The 19,332-nt window shown below is 59.5% G+C and overlaps 1 protein-coding gene across 11 annotated transcripts in view; it reads right to left on the bottom strand.

Moving 5' to 3' along the window:
• The window catches only part of LOC122474681 (DAB2 interacting protein), a 188,312-nt gene that overhangs the window by 21,012 nt on the left and 147,968 nt on the right, over positions 1 to 19,332 (bottom strand). For all 11 annotated transcript variants that reach the window (XM_043565706.1, XM_043565709.1, XM_043565710.1 and 8 more), the window contains 5 exons: positions 6,653 to 6,806; positions 4,976 to 5,074; positions 3,601 to 4,155; positions 536 to 680; positions 301 to 445 (listed from right to left, as the gene is read on the bottom strand). In XM_043565706.1, coding sequence (XP_043421641.1) covers positions 301 to 445; positions 536 to 680; positions 3,601 to 4,155; positions 4,976 to 5,074; positions 6,653 to 6,806 — 1,098 coding nt within the window. The remainder of the gene's footprint in view (positions 1 to 300; positions 446 to 535; positions 681 to 3,600; positions 4,156 to 4,975; positions 5,075 to 6,652; positions 6,807 to 19,332) is intronic.

Genomic DNA, 19,332 nt, shown 5'->3' with positions numbered 1-19,332 from the left:
TAAGAAGCGTGGAAATGCACTGCCGTGTCCTGCATATGTTCTGGGATGCTCCCTTACATGCGTGAGCCCACAAAGGACCAGGACGGGGCCCGGCAGCCCATCAAGACTCCACTGGGCCAGGCAGGGTGTGTCATTGTGCCCTCCCTGTGAAACCTCTGCTCCGTCATTTAGAAGTTGGGGAAGATGGAGCCTAAGGGCCTTGCCGAGCACACGCACACGCACACGCACACCAGCACGGCACCCAGAGTCCTGCATGCAGGAAGGGAAAGACACAGGGGTGGGGGCCCGGGCGGCACTGACCAGTAGGAGTTGATGATCTTGCAGAAGGCTAGCTCGCAGCACATCTTGAGGTTGCCCTGGTGCTCGGGGAGGTCGGCGGCCGAGCACTTGCTCGGGTCCACTTCGCAGTTCTCATCCGACTCGTACAGAGCTTTGATGAACTCACCTGGGGCCAGGAGGGCAGGGAGAGGGAGTGAGGGCCTGGCAGGCACGGCCCATGCCCTGCCCACCTGCCGGCCCCACGCCCCACCCCTACCTAGCGCATCTTGCAGGTACTTCTGGCCCACCAGCTTGAGGTACTCCTCGATGGCCTTGGTGGCCAGCGTGTTCTCCCGGAAGATAAGGTGCTCATTGTCCCCACAGCGGTCCACCTCTGACATCATCAGGTCCGTCAGGAAGTCCTGGGGAGGCAGGAGGTGAGGAGAATGGACATGAGCAGGCCTGCAAGTAGGACCCTAAGATCCCAGACCTGCTCCCCAGCCAGAAGTGCCTCCTTCTCAAGGCTGCTCCACTGCCACGCTGCTGGTGCCCACCCTCGGGGGGCTGCTGGGGGTGCGCACAAGGCAGCCTGTGCAGGGGAGATGCCTACAGTTGGTGAGAGCTGGGTCTAGGGATAGGGAAGACAGGCCTGGGCAAGAGCACGCAGAGCCATGAGCCAACTGCACCATGGTCAGGTCCGCTGGACTCAAACCCTGTTCAGCCCTGACCAGGCCTGGCCAGGTCTCCCTTCCCATCACCAACAGCGCCGAAGAGGACAGACAGGCCACCCTCCCTCTGTCATACAAGCAGCTGCCACTATCTACCCACCCGTTACTCGGAGGGGGTCTCCCACCCCAGATGACCTGTTCTATGCAGCACCACGGTGGGGACTTGTCCAGATGCCCTAAGGCAGTGCGCCAGGGCCCAGATGGCGAGAACACGGCCCTCAGCTTAGGTGGGAAGGCGGCCCCTCACTGCTGTGGGTCCCAGACTTTCTGGAAGGCAGCTGTGAAACTGGTGAGCCTGTGGGTCCTGTACACAGTGTCACGGGAAGACCCTGGGAGGAGCCTGAGCCCACGCATGCCCTCCTGACTGCAGAGATGTGGGCAGTGTGAACCTGCCTCTCTCAGGAGCCCCTGCCTCCTCATGCCCTCGGCCAACCCTGTGACCTGGGGGAGGGAAAGAAGACAGGCAGGGAATCAGAGACCCGGGGTAGGGGGGAGGTGACGAGGCGGCAAGGAGGCCGGTGTGGGCCAGGGTTTCTGGGGCTCTGGAAATTTCTCACTTCATTATGTACAACTTTGGGCCCTCTGAAATTGAAAGTGGACCTTAGACTACAGAATTGAGTTCTAGGCCCAGGAGACCTACTGGCCAATGGAGAAAGGGTGGGGGCTGGGGGAGGGAGTGGCCACTGCCTCTCTGGGAACCACACAGCCTGAGGACCCCTTCCTGCCCTACAGGCAACCCAGAGAGCCCCTTTCTCTGAACACACAGAGCAGAGGCAAGCACTGCATGGAGCCTGGTGGCTCCACAGGGCTTCTAAACACCTGGGGTGGGTGCCAGGCCCAGGCTGGGATGAGTAGGAGCTCTCTTTAGAGCTAAAACCCAACGAGGCATGGAACAGGAAAGTGACCTGCCTGAGCCCACCCAGCTATCAGGGCCGGATCTGCCTCTTGTCACATTGAAAGGAGTGGGGATGACGGGGAGAAGGCCCGGGAACCCAAGGACAGGGACTCTGAAAAGCCACAGCCCAGGAAAGCAGAGTCCGGGGAGCGGGCAGGAAGGTGCTGAGATGCCTGCTCACACAAACCTCACCTTGGGACTTCGGGGCCCTTGTCAGACGCTCTGCTTCTCACCAAGAGTGTCCCTTTGGTTCCCAAGTGTTCAGACAGAAGGGGCTCATAAGCACATGGCCCTAGCACACGAGTTACTTCCTATCCTTCTGCCTATTGATCCCCCAAGGCCCACTGAGGCGGCTGGAGCCTGGCTTCCAACTCCCTCCACAAAGCACCGTGAGCCCCGAGAACAAAGGTCACTGCAGATGGGAGTCGGCTTTCCAGGCTAGCCCAGCCCTTGGGGGACAAGTACTGAAGGAACAGACACAGCAGCAGAAGAGGTCTCCCTCGTTCCCTCTCTGGGGGCCAGGGACTCCCTCAGGTCACTCAGTTTCCCAGCAACCCCCAACACTGACCAGGAAATTAAGGATAGTATAGCCAGAGCCGGTCCAACCTAGTCAGGTCTGCAGCTGGGGGTGGGTAGAAGACAATGAGGCCTCCCTCCCCTCATGGAAAGCACAGTCAGGAAGTCCCTTTCCTTGAAGGACAGCATGAGTCCAACAGGCGGGGGGGCTCTGGAGGCCTGAAGAGGGCCACAGACTTCCGGGAACAGATAAGAGGATAAGGGGCCCTAATGGAGTCATGTGCCTGGGTCCCCAGCCTGTGTCTCCCCTGTCCTGAGACTGTGAGGGCTCAGGACCCCGACACACGGCGGTCCCTCGTCTCCATCACAGGCTACTTGGTCCTCAAACCACACCATGTCCAGAGGGCAGAGGCCCAGTTCCTTCTTTCTTGTCTTAAATGTAGGTAAGAGATTCATCTTTTATTCTCCTAGGACACAGGCCAGCATGCAAGGCCTTCTGCAATGCCCAGTCCTTCTCCACTGCATCCCCTTCAGGCAACTCCCACCAGGAGGGGATGGGGGGGGGGGGAGCCTTCCTGAAGGAGCCTGTCTCCAGAACTAGGTGGGAGGGACTGAAACATGGCCTGGAAGATAAAAAGAGGTGGGCAGAAGCCCTCCAGGAGGGCTTGCCCAGATGGCTACGGGACAATCCCTGTTCTGGAGGCCATGGGACCGGGGATGGCTGTCACCACAGCCGGCTGGTTGCTGCGTGGAGGCAATACACTGCGCTCTGTGTGTGAGTCTGTGTGTCTGACGTGTGAGGGCTGCGACAGGTGGTCACTTGTGGGGATGTCAACTGAACTCTGTCTCACTGGACGTGTGTCTGGGAGAGGCTGGTTCCCCTCAAGCCTTAGACGCCAGCCCTTGGGTGCAGCGGGAAGGTTCCTAAAACCCACTTCCTCACTGTAAGCCACAACCCCACCCGTCGGCTCCATATGTGTGCCAGCGATCAGCTCCAACCACGAGGAGGAACAAGAACCCCCCCGGCAACTCTATGACACAACTCTTGGGTTTAGGGAGCCCACCTGGCTGCGACGGGTGCTTCTGTTAGAGCCGAAATCACGGACTCGGACACGGGGGGGGCAGCAGATAACCTAGTGCGCATCCCAGGCCTCTGCATGGGGCCACACGGCGTGGGGGACCCACCTGCGCCCACACACGCACCTTCACCTTGCCCGTGCTCTGCAGGATGTGCACCAGGGCTGATGCCATCTCCTCCTTGGTCTTGGCGCTGAGGATGGGCTCGAGGGCTGCACAGAGCCCCAGGTAGTGGTTGGTGATGTGCTCGGCAAACTCCTTGTACATCTCCATGGGCAGGATGGTGACGGTCTGGTAGCGAGCCTTGATGCGGATCATGGGCCCGGGGCCCTTGCCGCCCTTGGGGTTGGGCGTCACCACCGGGTACCACTTCTCCACGAACTGCCGCCCAGCCACCGAGGCGGCAGGCAGGCTCACCAGGCCCAGGTAACTGTTGCGCTCCTTCTTCTTCTTCTTGTCAGTCTCCCGGTACAGGTGGACGGTGACGGTGCGCAGAGGGGGCAGGTTGTGGAACTCAAAGTGCTCGCCCCAGAAGACATTGTCCGTCTTGAGCTTGCCCGTGGTGCGGGCGTAGAGCACGTCGTCCAGGCACAGCTCACACAGATACTTCTTCTTGGCCGGCAGGTCCTTGGCCTCGATCACCCACAGCTTTAGGATGTGCTCCACACGCCGGCTGTTGTCCTGCGCGTGCGCAAAGGGGCCTCGGTCACCAGGGGCGCAGGGAGAGCTTTCAGACACGGGAGGGGCCCAAGCCCGACACAGGACAGGGGTGAGGCAGGGACCGCTCGGAGCCTGGCGGACAAGGGGCTGGATCCCTGCTCTGTCTTGTACGAGCCCACTGACCTTAGGCACATGACTTAACCTAAGCCTTGGTTCCCTCTCCTGTGAAACAGGAATGAAACAGAGTAACAGATCGAGTAGGAGGTTAGCACAATGCCTGGCACATAGCAGGTGACTGTGCCATTTACCAGCTCTTCTGGAGTTTGCTGGTCTGTAACGTCACTTAGGAGGTGACCACTGCTAAGGCCCCTTCCGTAGTGAGGTCATGGTGACCAGGGCTCAGCCCAGCCCCAAAGGCAGCCACAGAAGCAGATGATTATAGGAGGGGATCCAGGGACCTGACGGGGGCGGCTTGGGGGCACACCTGCCTAGGTCAGTGGTGCTCCCCTGAAGGGGACAGATGTCTAAGCTGGAACTGGATGCGTAGGGAATCAGCCTGGGGAAAGGGGGACATCCAGGCAGCAGAATGCCAGCACTCAAGTCCCCAACAGCCCAATGCTCAGTTCTCTGGCCCAGCCTCTTTAGCATGTGGCTCGAGTCAGTCTGGCCAACTGGAGCTCCTCCCTCAGAGCCCGGCACCTACTGCTCACCTGGGTTCTGCCTCCACCCCCCATCACAGCCCACATCGGAGATCCCTGCCTCTCCCCTCCTGTCAGCATCTAGGTCCACTCTGGGTCCAGCCTCAGTCCACCCTACTTGGGCACTGGGGACACAGGCTTACCTTGTTGGGGTGTACAGCTCGCCGAAGGTTCTCCATCCACTTATCCCGCTCGGCTGCCGATCGGCAGGAGAAGCACTTGCTTCCTGATGACGTGGTCACCTGTGAGAGACAGGCAGGACCGTGTCACAGGGGAGGGGAACACAGTAAGGCTGGTACGACGGAAGACCTCTGGGCCCTGGGCGGGTGGACTATGGCCACCAGGTCGGAGCCACAGCCACAGGGCAGCTCACCCAATGACCACGTTTGCAGGTAACCCAAGATCCCAGAGCAAGTCAACAGCAGGACAGCGGAGCCCCGTGCCAGTCGGTGCCTGGTCCCCACTCCCCACCCCTGCCTCAGCGTCCCTGTCCACAGCAGAGCATCTTTCTGGCTCCAACCTCACTCTCCCAGAGATGGGGAGAGAAGGTGTGGGCCCCCTGCCCGGGTCAGAGGGCAATGCTCAACTCAGACTTCCCCCCTACAGGTAAAGCCACAGGCACCGAGGAGACAGATACAAAGGATCACCTCAGTCCTTAGCGGCTACCTCTGACAGTTCTCTTTAGCCAAGTGGCTAAACTTGGTCACAGAAACTTAACATTTGGGGGACAACACTGGAGAAATAAAAATTGCACTGTCTAGATGTGCTGGGCCCTGGGGTCCTCCTGTCTGAAACCCTTACCCTCCTCCCCAGACTCCTGCTCCTCCTTCAGTCCCATCCAGGTCAGGGGGCCCGACCCAAACTGCTCCCACTCTGTTCCTGCTGTCCCCTGCTGTCCTGGCTTTGTGGGGGAAACCAGACTCCTCACCCGGCTGTTCAGACCCCCCCCTGCTGTGGACAAGCGGGCAGGCACCATCTTCAGCCTGTCCCAGGCAAAGAAGTCAGAGCCCGGCCAGTCCAGGCGTCTTGAGCCAGAAACGGCACCCAGAGGCCCAGAGCGTGGGGCAGGTGCGCCAGGCAGCACTCGGCCTCTTCCCCAGGGCCAGGGGGGCCCCGGAGGTTGTCCCTGAGTAGCTGATTTCCATCACCAGGTGAATTCATTCCTCTATCAGAGAGCTCCCCTAATTATGCAAGACAGTTGGGGGTGGGAAGCTTCCCAGAAACAGAGGTGGGAAGAGAATATGAATAATTGGAGAAGCAATTAGGAACTCCCAGGAACACCTGCAACATTAGCTACCATGGTCTTGGTTTGGCCTCAGGCTTTTGTGTGGCTGCTGACATCGTCCTGCCCACTCTGGGCCTCAGATTCCCCATCTACGGTGAGGGGGCCCTGCACAGGTTGGGTGGCTGTCCCCCTGCTCTCAAACTTGGGTCACAGAAAGCTAGGGCAGGAAAAGTTCTGGCTCTCATTATGCAGAAGGGGAGACAAGCCCCAAAAAGGGGTACTCTCTCCTACCCCACATTGCATTTGAGGGGTTTCTAAGGAGGAGTGAGCAGGCTCTGGGGGCTTAAGCAATTCTATACAGGCCTTCACTCCCTTCACCCACTGGGGCCTCATGCCCTTGCACATGGGAGACAGTGCCGGGCCGCGTACAAAGAGCCCACGGAGCGGGAACAGAGCCCCCCGTTTCCCAGCTCCACCCGGTCTCTTAGGAGCCAAAAGCGCTGGGCAGATTCCAGCCTGGCCCCAAAGAGCCTGGCCTTCACCGAGGCCACAGAGCGACACCAGCGCCCCACCTTGCTCCTGCAGTGGGACCCACCTCGAAGCAGTAGTCCTGGCCCAGGATGCTGCTGTGCACCGGCTTGATGACCACCTCCTCCTCCATGCTGAGGTCCAGCGCCTCTACCGCGCTGCTGGGGCTGAGCAGGGACTCGTGGGAGCGAGACTCCTTCAGCCTGGGCATCAGATGGGACCTGGGGGTGGGCGGTTCTTGTGTCAGGCCCAGCCTGCTGCTCCCCTCCCTTCCCCCTTCCCAGGGGGGCCTGCCCAGACCTCCCAGCTGGAGGCAGTCACTCCTCCCGGGAAGGGGGCACCACAGCGCTGGAGTCACAGACACCCGCCAGGCCCTCTTGCCCACGGCGGGACTCCAGGAGAGTGGCTCAGCCTAAGGGAGCAGATGCTGGAGGATCAGGCCACCACTCAGGAGCCGAATGTCAGCACTGAGTGCTGGGGTAGGGTCCTGGCCTTGGAGACCCACGGGACACCCACGCAACCTTCTCTACCTCCTCTCCTCGGCCCTGGTCTCCCTCCAAGACCAAAGTAGTCACCCATTTGTCTAGAAAGTCACGGTCAACAAAGCTCTTTCTCACACATCATCCCACTCCCCCCACCAGTCCCACTCAGGGCAGGAGAGCCACGGGGACATCCGCTGCTCCCACCTTACAGAGGAGGACCCGGGGCTCAAACGGGAAAGAATACCACAGTCTCCGCACAGTACCTGAGACACTGAGACTCAGATAGGGTCCATGTCCCGGAGCTTGGGGGCCCAGGCCAGGCTCAGTGGGCTCGACACAGGCACAAAGAGCAGAGATAGTTGACATCATCTGGTGCCCAGAAGGAGCCCAGACTAGGACGGACTCTGACAGACCCGGCCATGGACCTGGGCCCACTGCTCACTTGCTGTTCCCCTCTCTGAGCCTCAGTTCCCTCAGTACATCACATGGAAGGTACCTCAGATGGCACCCGCACCAGGGCTTGGTAGAGTCCTTCCGAGAGGCGAATGTCCCTTCCAGAGCCAACGGCACACGGCAGTGTCCCACCAAAGCCCCCTCCCACAGCTGTGGCCTTGGGACCAGCAGGCCTGCTAAGCCCTTCCTGGCATGGAAGCCGGGCAGGTCTTGCCCCTACCCCTGTCCACAGCACAAACCCCTGGGGGGCTTGGCCCACCCAGACCTCCTTCCCCCAGCACCCTCTGCCTCTCAGCTCCTGGCCTCCAATGGCTCAAAGCTCAAGCCATCATTCTCTCCCTGTCTCACCAAAGACCCTACCTCAGGACAGGAAGGCCCGGCAGAATCACCAAACACTTCCTGCGGAGCACAAACCGGTAGCCCGTATCTCCGTGACCACTGGAGGTAAGCCACTGGGGTAAGCCCGCTATGTGGGGGCTCAGGAATTCAGAGATGAGCTGGACGGATCCTGCCCAGAGGCCCCCACAGGCTGCGAGAGGCCACCGTCCACACCCCAGACTCGAGGTGCCCATGGCAACAGACCTCTCTAAGATGGGAGTTCTGTGCTAGACACTGCAGAGGAGTCAGAGCCAGAACAGGGACCCCAGCCCACAGGGACCCCACAGCCTGACCCAAGAGGCCCAGTCAGCCCCCCCCCCCCCCCCCCCCCCCGTGCCTAGAATGAAGCTGGCACAGGGCAAGGCTCAGGTCCCTCAAGCTGAACTGACGCATTCAGGTAGGACTCCTGAGAGCTTGAGGGGAGTGGCCAGACCAGAGGGAAGCTGTGAGGCAGGGTGAGGTCAGGTTAGAGCCCAGCCAAACCCTCACTCACGTGTGGAACTCGGTGAGGCCCGAGCCTTTCGGCACGCCAGCGACACCGCCTCCGCTCCTCCAGCTCTCTCTCTCTGGAGGCAGCCCTCACAAACCTGCACTGTGGACACCACCCCACTCAGTTCTGGGTGCTAACAGAGCTCCCCAGGCCCTGCTCCAGTGGCCTATTACCTCCGTCATAGCACTGACCTAGGCGAGGGGTGGGCTTGTAGTCCCCTCAGCTGCAAGATTCTACCTCGGGCCGCCCCCCACGCAAGGCAAACTCCAGGCCTCCCTCCTAGGATAGGGCTTCATACCCCAGTGCAAGAGATGCCCTGCCCCAGGTGCTGGAAAAGCCACCCTTCCTAGGAAGGGCTGGGAACCACAGCACCCTAGGCTTGCTGTCCAGGGCTTAAAACCCAGCTGGCAGGCTGGGACCGGGCTGTTTTCCGGCCCAGCCTGGAAATCCCTGCCGGGTAAGGATGCTGGGAAGGCAGAGTAGGGACCCAGGATGTACAGAGGGAGGAGCTGGTGTCCTAGGGGGCTAGGGCCCCCTCTCGCCTGAACAAGGTGGCTGGGGAGAGGAAAGGGAGGTATGGTTCAGTAGACTGGCTCTGCCCAGGGAGAGCCAAAGCGGCCCTGGGTCTACAGCCCAGGAGTCCAGCAGGCCCAGCCCAGACCCCAAGCAGCCAGATCCTGGAGCCCACGGCTGCACAGCCCTCCTCTTTCTTCCCTACCACCCGGTTCCATAATCACACCCCAGCGGGCCCAGGCCTCCCTGGGAAGGTTCCTGGCTGAACAGAGGGCTATGGGGAAACTCACAGTAAAGGCATCCTGACTGTAGCTGGGCAGCTGTGACCCTCCCAACCTCCTGTGGGCTTCTCCAGGCTGGGGGACCCAGAACAGAGGCCGAACCCCTTGCACCCGAGTTCACTGGGAGGGGGAGTGGGGGCAGCTACTCCAAGGTCTGGCAGGCTATTTCTGCACCGTCTAGAGGGCCAAGCTCTAACTGCTGGCCTGTGGGATGGGGGCAGGGCCAGTGGGCCTGTGCTCCCTGATTCCCATGCAGACACGTATCCTTCCCGCTCGGCCTGGAGTCTGCCCGTTCCTCCTCTCTTCCCCACAAGGCTCCTGGCGAGAGAGAAAGGAGCACATGAGGTTCAGAGGGAGTTGTTCTTTTGTGACCCTGGTGGGTAAAATGTCCTGGCAGAGGTGAGTGTGCCCTTGGTGGTAGCTATAAGATGACCAGGTTTCGGGAAGGGAGAGTGGTCACTTGGTCACTTCCTCAACCCAAGAGGATCACCAAACGGCCTAAGAACGACCTCCTCCAGGAAACCAGCCTTGACCCAGGCCCACAGGACCCCCAAGTACCCCCACACCAGCCCACCCCATCAATTACTCAAAGCAGGCCTTTACCACACCATTCTTTTGCCTCGTGTCAGCACTGGTAGGCCAGCATCTTGCTTACCTACAGCCTCTGCCTTCCCAGGCTGGGCAAAAGGTTCAATAAGGCAAGGAGGGAGGGTGGAGGGCACCGCAGACTTCCCAGGCCCTAAGGGGGCAGCAAGTAGGCACGGACTCCCTACCCAGGAAGCTCAGGAAAAGGAGGTGATCAGGTGCTGGCCGCTGCCTCGCTTCCACTCTACTCCCAGGAGAGAAGGGCTCCACCCACAGGCACTTGCTTTTTCACTCTGCACAGGGCGCTCAGCTGCTCACTTTGGCATCCTTTTTACCAGGAATATTCATCTACTCATTTCCCAGAAAGGTAAGGGGTTCAGGAAGCAGCAGTTACCTGATGTGTCCAAAGCCCCTGCTAGAATGGGGCCCTGGTTGCTCTGGGAGCCCTGCCCACAGCTGCCTCATGTGGTGTGGGGGGTCTGGGGCCTGATGCCATTGTACACAGGGTCTGTGTGTCCCCCAACCCCTGCATCAGGTCCCTTCCTGTCACTCCCACTGCATGGCCTCCTCCTGTGCCCAGATCTGTGACCTCCTGTGGTCCCTGGAGACCAGAACCACCACACCAAGCAGGGCCAAAGGCCTTCCCACGTCTGCAGCCCAGGAGCGAGCTCATTCTCACAACAACCCTGCCGGGCACACCACATGTCTACACTGGGCTCCATGCACCCGGCCCTCCTCACCAGGGCAGAGCTGGCACCCCTGGGCTGCGCCCACAGGAAACGTCACACATATCCCTTTGATGAATCCTCACAAGGCCGAGAGACAGATACTGAGTTCACCCCTACTTTTACAGGGGAGAAACGAGCCTGCTCGAGAGGGCAGCCCCTCTCCACACCTCACCCCCCTGGGGCCACTTCTTTATCCGGAAGAGGAGGGTGTTATTTCAAACAGAAATCAATAGTAATGAACATGCACTTAAAAGGTGCTGTAAAGAGGATTTTTCAGGGACAGCCATCTCTCGGGCCTTGGAGTCCAGAAGACGGGTTTCTGGTCAGGACTGCATGGGATTCAATGCCAGCCCCGCTAGCCAGGGCCCACCTGCCTGTTCCACCTCACCCTGGGCTGCTCTTCTCGACTCCCACAGGCAGGCCTCCAGGCATATGCTGTCCCCTCATCCTAGCCGACCTTCAACTCTCGGCATCAGTGCACCCTCCTCTGTGAAGCCTTTCCGGACTCCTCAGAGACAGCAACCTTGTACGTGGTCCCAGAGCCTGAAAGTCATCAGGCTATGCTGGGAAGGTCTCTTGTGACCCTCTTTCTGCCTGGCAGGGGGCTCCTAGTAGATAGGGCGGGGTCTGGCTCAGCACCAAGGCTCAGGGCCCTCGAGTTCCCAGACCAAAGTCCCAGTATCCCAGCAGCCAAGGTCAGCTAAGCTCCGGGAAGGAGGAGGAGTCAGCTGGGATGAGGACAATCCTCCCCGGTGACAAAGATGAACCCAGCTTTGGTCATCAGGGCAGCTGCCTGCTCACCCAGTACCTCTGAGAAATGCCCCTGCTCTGGCTTTGTCCAGGTATGGGGGGCTCCCTCCACGTCTCCCAAGACCAGGGGTCACTGTACCCTCCATGGCTGCACCCCCCTCCCCACTGTCCCATCCCTCCGAGACATCCCTGAGTCCTAGACACAACTGATTCTCTAGACTCTAAACAGACCCAGGGGATTAGAAGCCCTGGATCCCCTCCCCAACCAAGGCCAGTTGCTCGGGCCTTTACCTCCATCGCATGGCATCCTCATACTTCCTGGCAAGGGGATGGTGCCATGGTTCCCAGACCATCGATGAGACAGCCAAGGACACAGGGTAGGGAGACCTGCCCTGGACTCCTCTGCTCCAGAGAGCTATCTCGGCCAGGGCCCGGGGGGCAGTGCGGGAGGGCCTCCCCACTGGCCGCCTCCACCTAGACCACAGCGGCAGCTTTCCGCCGGACAGGCCCCTCTGCCGTGCCCTCACAGCCCAAAGAGAATCAAACCACAGTGCTCCAAGCTGGTGTTCAGCCCTCGCTGAGACGCCCCTCACACCACACCCAGACAAGTGACCTAGACTCTCCTCCCCAGCTGGTCCCTGCCCTGCCCTGAACCCCTTCCCCCTCAGGGCCTTCGCCAGTACAGTTTCCAGAAGCCCCTACCGCCTCTCCCTGCGCCCCTCTGCCTGCCGAAATCCTTGTTTCTCGGCTGTCAAAGCCCAGCCCGAATGCGGCCACCATCACCGTGCCGCTCCGGTCTCCCCGGGGCAGACAAGGGCTCACACCCGGGCCGCATGCCACACCACTTGCCCACCTGTCTCCTCACCTAGCTGTCAGGACAACCACCAGGACTGAGGTACCGCACCCCAGAAAGACAGGGTGAGTGAGACTCGAGTGAGCCAAGTGAGACTCGAGCCCCGTCCGGCAGAGTCTAAGGCTGGCTCCATCGGTGCCCCCATCCCTTCTCCGTCACCCCCAGGCTGCCGAGCAGCCAAGGGCCACGGGCAGCGGACCTGCTCACCATGACCCACTCATTCCAGGTCCAGGAGGAAGAGCCAGGGGGGCTATGGCGAGGGTGGGGCAGCCCCTGCCCAGGAAACGGGCGAGGGAGCCACTGTTGGGGATACAGCCAGGCCCCACAGCAGCTCATTGTGAGGGCTGGGGAGCAGGAACAAGAGGACATTGTCCCAGCTCCTGGGCCACTGCCTTATCTGATAGCCTTCCAGCCAGCCCACGAGCTGTTTTTCAACTCCAGCCTTTTTTTCTCTTCAAAGGTTACTGACACAGAAGTTTAGCAAATTCCCCATTATTTCAAGGAGGGAGGAGACCCACAAACAAAAACTTGCGATAATTAAAAAGCCCTATCTGACACAGGGAGGACGTTCTCAGCTACTATGGGGTGGGGGGAGGGGGAACCGGGGGGGTGCGTGGGGAACTGAGACGTTGTATAGCCTGGAAAATGAGAGGCTCAGAATCTCCTTCCAAATCTCAAAAGGGCAGAGAGAGCTGCCCTGCATGCCCCCACCAGAGGGCAAAGCCGGGCCCAGGAGAAGCCAATCGTAGCTCAGGCACAGCTGACCCCAAATGGGTCAAGCTGGCTTGGTTTTGGAGGAGTGAGCACGCTGTCTGTGGGAGTGTGCAAGCAGGAGCTGGGAGCCCCTTTAGACATGCTGCGGAGGGAACGCCTGCGCTGCCAGAGGGCTGCTGGGTAACAGGCCAGGTGCACAGGTAGGCAGTGGAGTAAGCCCCAGGGGCAGACACACGCATACCCTCCCCACCCACAGCTGGGAACAGGGAGGCGGGCAGGAGGGCCTGGTGTCACCAGTGCCCAGCCATTCCTCAAAAACCACTCAGCCTTGATCATTTGTAAGTCATTCAACTCTCCAGGCCTCGGTTTCCCCATCTGTAAGTGGGGAGAGTGACACACATTCCTTACAGGACTGTTGTAAGGATCAAGTAGGAGTGCAGGGGAGGGGCGCCTGGGGGGCTCAATGGGTTAAGTGTCCGACTTCGGTTCAGGTCATGATCTTGCGGTTCATGGGTTCGAGCCCCACACTGGGCCCTGTGCTGACAGCTCAGAGCCTGGAGCCTGCTTGGGATTCTGTGTCTCCCTCTCTCTCTGCCCATCCCCCACTCACTCTGTCTGTCTGTCTGTCTGTCTCTCTCTCAAAAATAAACCTTAAAAAAAAAGATAGTGCAGGGGAGAGGCTCCAGAAAGCAGGGGTAAATAAATGCCAGCCGCTCATGACAGTTCCAGTCCTTCTGTCTGCTCTACACACTTGCCTCAGTAGGAACAGGGGGGCAGCTGTGAGCAAGGCCAAAGCTTCCGGGGTGGGTGATGCTGCTGACATTTGGGGTGATAAGGACCCCTCAGATCATTCTCTGTTCCTTTCCTCTGACCACTCAAGTCCCTCGCTTTCTCCATGCCTCAAGTCTTCCCCATCTGCAAAATGGGGACAAATTACATCTCCCCAAATGCTCTGGGATGCCTCAAAAAAAAAAAAAAAAAAAAAAAAGCTCTTAATTTCCTGAAAGAAAGGAAAGGGTGGTCAGTATACCCTGTCGAGGGGGCCACTTTAGCCCCTTTGCCCGTGACTCCTGAGCATAGCGTTCCCCGACCCAATGTCCCACTCATGCTTGTGTGGTCCCCTGCCACTGCCCACGGCCACAACCAGGCCTGGAGGGGGTAAAAGTCCTGGCCAAGGTTGGTCTCAATGGAGGAGGTGCCCACCTGAGGGCTGGCAGGACCTGTGGACTCTGGAGTCATGTCAGAACATGCCAGGAGGTCCAGGGAGCTGTGCTGGAAGCCTCTGCCCACAGCGGAAGGAGCCGGTGCTGGAGCGCAGTCAGGGGGAGGACACCGCGTCCTGGGACACAAACAGGGCCGCACCCCACCGGGAACATCCAGCAGAGCTCTCTCTCCCCAGGCCCAGCCTTGCCCCTCCGGCCTGGGAACTCACTGCTGAGAAGGCCAGTGCTCACTCTGGCCCAGCTGGGGCCCCAGGGGAGGGGAGAAGAATGCAGCTGCCTGGTGGCTCCCATGGCCCAGGGGAGACAGAGCCTGTCCTTAAAAGGCAGGCAGGCAGGCTGCCTGCCCTGCCTGGGAAGCCTTCCTGGGATGACAGAGCCTGGAGGCACGGCCCCTCTCAGCCCAGCATTCTGTCAGTCCAAGGCAAGGGCGGGGGGGGGGGGGGGGGGGGGGGGGGGGGGGGGGGGGGGGGGGGGGGGGGGGGGGGGGGGGGGGGGGGGCAGTCCTAGCAGTCACTAGATCTGGTGTGACCCTATCTGAGGGCTACACTGAGCCCTGGTCTCCAGCCTTCACCCTACCCCTGCAGCCTGTGCCTCCCCTCATACTGCAGGGCTGAGCTGGCAAAGGAGGGTCCACACCCTGACTACCAGGACAGGAGGATCGGACGGCTCATCACACGCTATGGCTACGGTGCAGTCCGAGGCCTGGCTCCCAGGAAGTGCCCCAGAGATGCCAATTTAATGATCGACACTGTGGCCACATGCACTTAACAACCACTTAAGCACCTACTATGTGCCCAGCTGTGTGACAAGTATTCCTGCCAAGACGATGGCCTTCTCCCAACATGGCCCCGCACAAAAAGCAGACGGGGGGAGCCGGCACTCAAATAGGTCCACAGAGCCCCAGCTCATGGAGTGACCTTTCCCATGCATACCCCGGTAAATCCAAGGACTTGATGAAGGAAGCTTTAAGACACCAGAGGCAACAGGCTAGGGATGTGGAGTGGCTTGGGCGGGTCACAGGGTCCAGAAGTGAGAGCTGGGATCCTAACGGCCACATCGCCCTCAGCTGGACAGTCCTGGTACCTACGTGATGCTGGGCCAGGCCCTCACTGAGAGGGAGACAGGAGGGCGGGGAACCTGGCCTGGGGGGCCTGGGCTCCTGTCCGCCCTTAACCTGCCTGTGACCTTGGGCCCCCCTTTCCCTTAAACCCACAGACTTGCTGCACAGCTCTGAACAAGCTCCCTCCTCTCTAGGCTACAGTTCCTCACCTGCTTCCAAGAGCGCCACAAAAGCCCCAACACGTCAACTCTCCAAGAACATAAGGGACCAGATACTAAATACTACAACTCCTCCCACTGCTACCACAGCCACAGTACCTTCAGAGTGATACCTCACTGCTGCCTGCAGGTGACTTGGGGTCACGGTGCTTGGGAAGAGACCAGGGACGTGAGGAGTACTGGTTCTAGTCCCCTCAGTGTCCTGGCCACCCCCCACCCCCGCCATTTCCGGTGTGGTTCTGCAGCCCTAACGGAGTTTTCAAAAAGCATTCGGGAACACATTTACCTCCGCACATCTTACTTTCTTTTGGGGGGGGGGGCTGGGGGGGCAAGGGGCATGCAGAGTGAGAAGAAACAAAAACCTTTCCATCTAATCCCCCAAGTCATCCTGCAGCCTGAATAATTTTGGGTTTTTAATCAATAGCTGTCAGACTTGTCAAATTACTTTGGGGACCGCAAAGCAGTTTTTAAACATTCATAAACCTCAGTAGAACAGCGAAGTGCCCTGAATTTTAAAAGAAGAGAATCTGAGCAACACTCATTGAATAGGATGAGATCTGGGCCAATCGAAAGTGAGTTGAGGCCCAAGCGCCCCTCCTGTTCCTGCTCCTGGTCCCCAGGAGAAACAGCCTAGAGCCTAGCCAGGGCGCTCAGAAAGATCCAGGGTGACACCCTCAAACCCTCGGCCTCCCTCATCCTCCCCCAGTAAAGCCCCACTCCCAGCCCCAGGAGCACAGCACCCAAAGCTCTGACCCGGGCCTCAGGCGCTGACATGGCAGGCCCCAGAGGACCCGGACTGTACCCCGCGGCACACAGGTTGGCCCTGTGCTCGAATGCCCTTCCCACCTTCTCCACTTAGACGACTCTTGAGAATTGGTTCAAGGCCCTGGCAGAGGTGTTCCCTCCCCGTGAGCTGAGTCTGTGCCTGTCTCCTTCTCACACACGTGAACACACCCATCCACCCCCTTGGTCCCGCAGATCACACAACTGAGTATGGGACTGGTTTCTGACTGGTTCCCCAACAACGCCCCCCCCCTGCCCCCCGCCCCAAGCAGCAACCATAAATACCTCCAACAGCTGCCTCCGGCCTTGGGGACTCATGACCCAAGCGGGTAAAGATGATGAAATTAAAAACAAATGAGCTGAAAACCAAGGACTTCCATCCCACGGAAGCCACTTCCCCTCTGGCTTATCTAATTCCTCTCAGCTCTCTGCCTTCAGGAAGCCCTCCTAGGTTCAGCTGGCCCCGCCAAGGAATGTGAGGGAGGGGGCTGGGGGCGGGGCACAGGCAGCATCTTCTCCCCTCTCATCCCCTCCCCCCACTACCCAAGCGCCATGCCACGTGGCCTTCTGTTCTGTGCAGGTTGTTCAGGTTAGGGTGACAAGGCGATGTGGGGACTGTCCTTCCCCCATTCCTAGGCACCAAGTTTCCTGCCTCAACCTAGGACCAGCCATTTGTCACCACAGCTCCAGCTCCTGGCCCCATGCTGGTTGATGACCAGTCTAATGTAGTGAGGTCTCCTTCCTTACAAAGCTCCGTGACTTAGGTCTCCGTTTTTTCATCTGTAAAATGGGGATGACACCACCTCTGACGTGCAGTGAGCCCTATGACCAGCCCTGGTTCTACCCTTCCCTGGGCACTCTGCCCCTTCCTGCCCCTGCTTATGCCCCCACTGCTGGTTTGAGTTAATCCAGCGCCCCAGTATATAGCTACCGAGTGCCTCCAGTATGCCAACACTGAGCCCGGGGACCTTGGGACCGCGGCTCCCTCTTCCTCCCAAAGGCCACTATCTGGGTGTCCCAGCGGGTGGGACACCAGAGCTCTGCTTCCCAGACTGTAACTGGCAGGAAACAGCCAGGATCATTCAGCAGCAGCAACACAGCAGGAGAGGGCGGCTGCCAGCCACAGGCTCTCAGGCCACCAACAAAGGCAGGAACTCAAGATGTCAAAGACTGGGGTGTAGCTGCTGAGTTCCTCCTGCTCCTAGCGACCACGCATCAGAGCCACCTGTGGCGCTACAATGCCTGCCTCACCTGCGGCACCCCACACCTGGGAAGGGCAGGAGGCAGCCAAAGGGTCTCCCAAATGTGGGCTTCTGATGCTCACGCAAGCGTGGCCACCTCAAGACTTTGCAGGGCTTCCAAGGCCAGACAACATGCCAGACGCTGAGATCCCACCATCTTTTCCCACCCACACTGGCTGACTCTAGGATAAACTAGCCCAATATGTCACTTGCCACTTGGCGCACAGGATTCCAACCAGTAACGCCATATACTTTATTTTTTCACGTAGGCTTCCACCCAACGTGGAGCCCAACGCACGGCTTGAATTCACAGCCCTGAGGTCAAGACCTGAGCTGAGATCAAGAGTCGGACACCTAACCAACGGAGCCACCCAGGCACCTCTGTCGTACGCTTTTATTTATTTATTTTTTTCAACGTTTATTTATTTTTGGGACAGAGAGAGACAGAGCGTGAACGGGGGAGGGGCAGAGAGAGAGGGAGACACAGAATCGGAAACAGGCTCCAGGCTCTGAGCCATCAGCCCAGAGCCTGACGCGGGGCTCGAACTCCCGGACCGCGAGATCGTGACCTGGCTGAAGTCGGACGTTTAACCGACTGCGCCACCCAGGCGCCCCAGTCGTACGCTTTTAAATACAGCTTCCCAGGTACCTCTCAACCCAGCAGCACTGGGCTGCCCACTGATGCTTGGAATGCTCCCAGCAGCCAAGTTCTCTTTACCCATCAATCCTGGCTCAAAGACCACCACCTCCACGACACATGCCCCCGCAAAACTGACAACTCCCTCCAGGGTTTTGCCTCATGCACACCACCCACCCCCTCACACACTGGGAAGTGGAGGCTCGGAGGGGTCCAGCAGCTTGCCCCAGGTCACAGTTCACAGCCACCAGGGCAGGGCTGGAGGCCTGGCAATTTGGGCTCTAGCTCCAAACTACCTTCACTGCTTGTCAAAACCTCAGGCTTTCACCAAAACTACAGAAATCATATGAGCACATGCAGCAACTTTCAAGGAACTTACAGAAACCCTGGGTCACCAGAACTATACACTGAGCCCTGCCTTTGTCACCTCCCGTGCGACCCTGGGTAGATCGTTTCCTCCATCTGGCAAATGGTGAGAAGGACACCTTGTTGGAAGGAGTCCGATCCACCACCGGCCTCCCGGTCGTGACAGCAAAGGTGGCTGGGACGAAGGGACTCGGAGACTTGTAACAAGCCAGGGACAGTGCTTAGCACTTCACAGCACTGGCTCCTTCATCCCTCACGATCCCTCCACCAGACAGTTCATAACAAGCTGAATCCCTGCCTCCTCTGGAGACAGAGGTACTTCCCCAGGAAAGACTGCCACCTCACAGTACCCTGGCTCCCAACCGCTGTTTCAGATATGGAAGCCGGAGCTGAACACACCCCAGGCCCAGAACAGCCTTCCAGGTCTTCCACCGCCCCCAGCCTGCAGGCCCACGGATCAGGGAGCAGACACAGGCAGGGGGCGGGGGGCGGAGGAGCCCGGCTCCGGGGTTGGGGGGCTAGGGTGGAGATGACATGGCCCCCCAACCCCAGCCCGGCCCCACCCAGCCGGGCCCAGGGTGGGGCGACTCAGAGCAAAGGCCAAGATCCTCCGCTCAGAAAACTTTTCGGCCATTCCTAGCATTTCCCGGTTCTCAAAGAGGTTAGGCCCGAGATTTGACTGTGGGAAGAAGCACCGGACACTGGATTTCCTCTCTTTAAAAAATAAAACTGGCAGCAACACTTCTCAGTTTTTCGCTTTTTGGCGGGGCTAATCTGTTTTCCACATTCTGGGCGGGCGGCACATGTCTACAGAGACACCATCACTGGAGAACAACAGAGTCCCCAAGATCGCTACCTGTGACAACCCCTCTCTGCTCAGCCTGCTCCCTCCCACCCATCTCACGTGGGTCTCCCTGGGCCCGGGACACTGGTTAGGGGCCCTGGGGCTGGCAGCTTCCCGCATTCCAACCTCCGCTCAGGCCGATCAGGAC

Source organism: Prionailurus bengalensis, chromosome D4 (assembly GCF_016509475.1).
Source record: "Prionailurus bengalensis isolate Pbe53 chromosome D4, Fcat_Pben_1.1_paternal_pri, whole genome shotgun sequence".
NCBI classification, from domain to species: Eukaryota; Metazoa; Chordata; class Mammalia; order Carnivora; family Felidae; genus Prionailurus; species Prionailurus bengalensis.
Note: the sequence above shows the minus strand (reverse complement) of the source record. Positions and strands in the feature narration are given on the sequence as shown.